General features: G+C 37.0%; 1 protein-coding gene across 1 annotated transcript in view; it reads right to left on the bottom strand.

The window, feature by feature from the left end:
- Nucleotides 1-114: 114 nt before the first annotated feature.
- Nucleotides 115-3,387, bottom strand: part of LOC119589102 — a 7,728-nt gene continuing 4,455 nt past the window's right edge. The window contains exon 7 of the mRNA XM_037937679.1: nt 115-3,231. Within this exon, the coding sequence (XP_037793607.1) occupies nt 1,405-3,231 (1,827 nt within the window). The 3' untranslated portion in view covers nt 115-1,404. The remainder of the gene's footprint in view (nt 3,232-3,387) is intronic.

Genomic DNA, 3,387 nt, shown 5'->3' with positions numbered 1-3,387 from the left:
ACTGCAACCAGTGGATTCATTTACATAACAATTGCAACTGTAGATATTTCACAGGTAAATTTTTTTTTAAGTATTTTTCTCATCTTCTTATTATTGAGCTTCATTGTAGTAAATCACAGAAAATCCCACTGTTCATAAATACATGATCATTAAGTTGCATTTTTACAAAAAGCACAAACAATGATAATAATAGGATTGTGCAACTAAATGTCAGCAGTACTTTTAGTTGTTGCTACTGGTGCAAAAGGAAAATTTTTAAAATACAGTAAAATGGTATTAAAAAATATAAAAATTCACTCAATAAAATAACAGCCATTTCATAAAATGTAACCTAAATGTAAAAATGCATATTCTAGGCTGTACACACTAATACCACACCATGACCCTACTAGATCTAAGCCATGATTTCCTTTCTACAATAAAGTGTCACCTGGAAACTGCAGTGATTGTATTGCAAGGGTGATTACCTAGCATAGGTGTCAGGGATAAAAAAGTATATAAAACTAACGTATTTCATGAAATCAATATGTAAGTACAAAGTTTGGCCAAACATTCATGGAATTGCTTTTAGGGAATGTGATGGTCAACATCAAGATCATCAAGTTGTCTGTCTTAAATTTAGAGAATTTTCAGTTAGGTCTGTTAACTGCAAGTTCCATTTCATCTATATTTTGAAATCACTAATTGTGAACAGAAGTATTGTATTCAGAAAACTACAGTTGCCTACAACAATTTTAATATGATATCCTCCACATGATAAGCTTATCCTGCACTCCTGTGACTGCATCTTTGGGTGCTCATGCTGCAGTGGGTTCACATAAAAGTGATATCCTACCTTGTCAGATTTGACAAGATACATTGTTATAGCATTTACACTGCAAAGCAGTGCTGTTGATAATTGGTAAACAATGCTAACATTATTTTCCTCAGAGAGTGGAATTATGTGAAGTTTCACAGTATTAATGGTTTCTTGTGATCAACTAACTAAGTGAAAGTAACCAAATGTCACAAAAGATCTGAGCTTCTTTAAAGTAGGAAGCCCTAGTCAAATTGAGGAGGTTACCCCACACTGCTTGTATAATGGACTTATGTGGAGTGTGGGCCTAGTGTGTACAACTTAGAATATGGCTGATAATCCTCTATATCACAGACTAATCTCAATTCCTTATATTAACAAGCAATTGTAATGTTGGCTAACTGTAAAAGCAATTGTTATAAAACAACAAACAACATTACACTTTAGATGACATTAGGAAACTGGAAATAATACTGCATAAAGTGTATAACTCCTCTAAAACATAAAATATCTATGAATGAAAAGAATCGTGATGATATCATTAATGAAAATAATAATGAATAAATAGTTATAACAGAATCATCTACACACCATTCAGTCAAATAAAACTACAGAACTTCCTTTAAAAGTTCCTCACAATTTATGTTTGGTTTGATCTCAGAAATGGCCACACAATATAGATGGATTCTATCTCCATCTTGCCCATCCTTCTGCATCTGGTGCTTGAACATTCTACATACCATGTTTACTGGCCTTAGCAACTGACTGGATGAACATAATGTCCCCATGGCTTTTGTGAGGCCAGATTCTGAAGGATGCAACATACCATCAGGATCAGTGTCTTTGAATTTGGATGTATAGCTCAGGTTGTAGGAGCCTGACACTATCTCTTGGGACAGTAGGGAATACTGATGAGGTTTTAATTGCAGGAGAACTTTTACATGTTCAACAGAACTCATGAACACCATGGCAGTTCCTGTGCCATCATCAATAACCACTTGAGCACTAGCCACCACCTTCCCTGAGCCTTGGGCATGGCAGCCAACATACGTGCATGACGAACCAACCATCTCAGCATTGCAGAAATTGCAGACACAGCAGAAGGAGACTTTGTATATGCGCCCTATGGTTGCAAAGGTCTGAAATGATGAACCTGGTTGTCCTAAAATATCCTTCAAGTAGCGGCGTTTTGGGTTGTGAATGGAAGGCAGAAATGAAGACAGGTCTGGTGCAGCCTTTGATATCGGTGTCAGACATGTGAACACAGTACTTTGGAGATAAATCTTCTTGTTTTGCTTGGAAACATTCCTAAGGACACATGATGCAATGATGGTTACCCCTGGTATTATACCAAGTGAATACTGTGGGATATGATAATTAGAGGTACTCCCAAGATATAGCCATATTTCCTCATCTGGATTTTCACAGTCACATAACAAGACCCTTATTATCTTGTTTCCAGGAACACCTACATGATATCTACTGGATGAAGTTGCACTGCTTAACTTATGCTCAGAAGGGAATTTTGGAGTCATGTGCTGTCTATCCTTGATAACTGCCTTGACAGATAGCAGTCCACATTCTCCATATGTAGAGTCTAGAACCTGGCAGACACTAGTTTCATTCAAATGCTTCGTTCCTGGTACAGCTCCTTCAATATAAGATTCCTCTGGGAGATAAATACATTCACATGTTCCAAAATATGATTTAAGAGGCTGCAACCATGCATTTGAGTACTGCTTCCTCATCTTCATGTCACAGACAGTTGCTGCTGGTATTCTAACCCTGTAACAAATGCCATCTTCAAGACATGGATGGTATAATGCACTGTCCCCATGAAATTTCACAAATGTTTTCCATCTCTCTTCCTGGGAATCTTTCGGATTCAGCTTCTGGATCACAGCCTGGGCCATGAAGAACATGTCCACATGAATGTTCTCCTTGTACAGTTTTCTTCCCTGGTGTTGGTTACAGATCATATTTGACTTTGAAAGTATCTTCATGTCATAATACGTATCCACACTGGTCTCCATTCCTTCCATTTTCTCTGGCCTATCACAAAGTCTGAGCACCAACATATCAGCATTTCTGACAACCATATATTTCTTTATGTAATTCTCTTCACTCCCTTCTGCAATAATATTAAACGTCTCCTGCACATACTGGCCATTAAATAGAACAACTATTGCCCCTACTTTTTCTAACAAATCTTCCTTGTTCCCAACAACCACAAGATCTATGTCTGCATGCTGATCTCTCAGCTGCAGGACCCCATTTTGCCCAAGCTGCAGCATACCTATGACAGCTCTTGAAGGGTCATGATGATCAATGCTATAAGACCAAATTTTTTGCTTCTCTTCCTTATCACATTCATCCATGTTGGCAGAAGACTCCAAGTCCAACACACTCAAGAGGGTAAATGGGGCCTCGAAGTCCTGAAATATCATCCCAGTGATATGGTCAATTTCTACTCAACTCTAAAAATAAAAACTATGTATACAAATCTTAAAACATGTTTTCTTTTCAGCATCAGACATTTTGCATCTAATCTTTTTAATTTAAACTAAATATTTTTTTTTTTGTTCTAGAAA

Source organism: Penaeus monodon, chromosome 25 (assembly GCF_015228065.2).
Source record: "Penaeus monodon isolate SGIC_2016 chromosome 25, NSTDA_Pmon_1, whole genome shotgun sequence".
NCBI lineage: Eukaryota > Metazoa > Arthropoda > Malacostraca > Decapoda > Penaeidae > Penaeus > Penaeus monodon.
The sequence above is the reverse complement of the archived record's forward strand: the minus strand, read 5'-3'. Positions and strand labels throughout refer to the sequence as shown.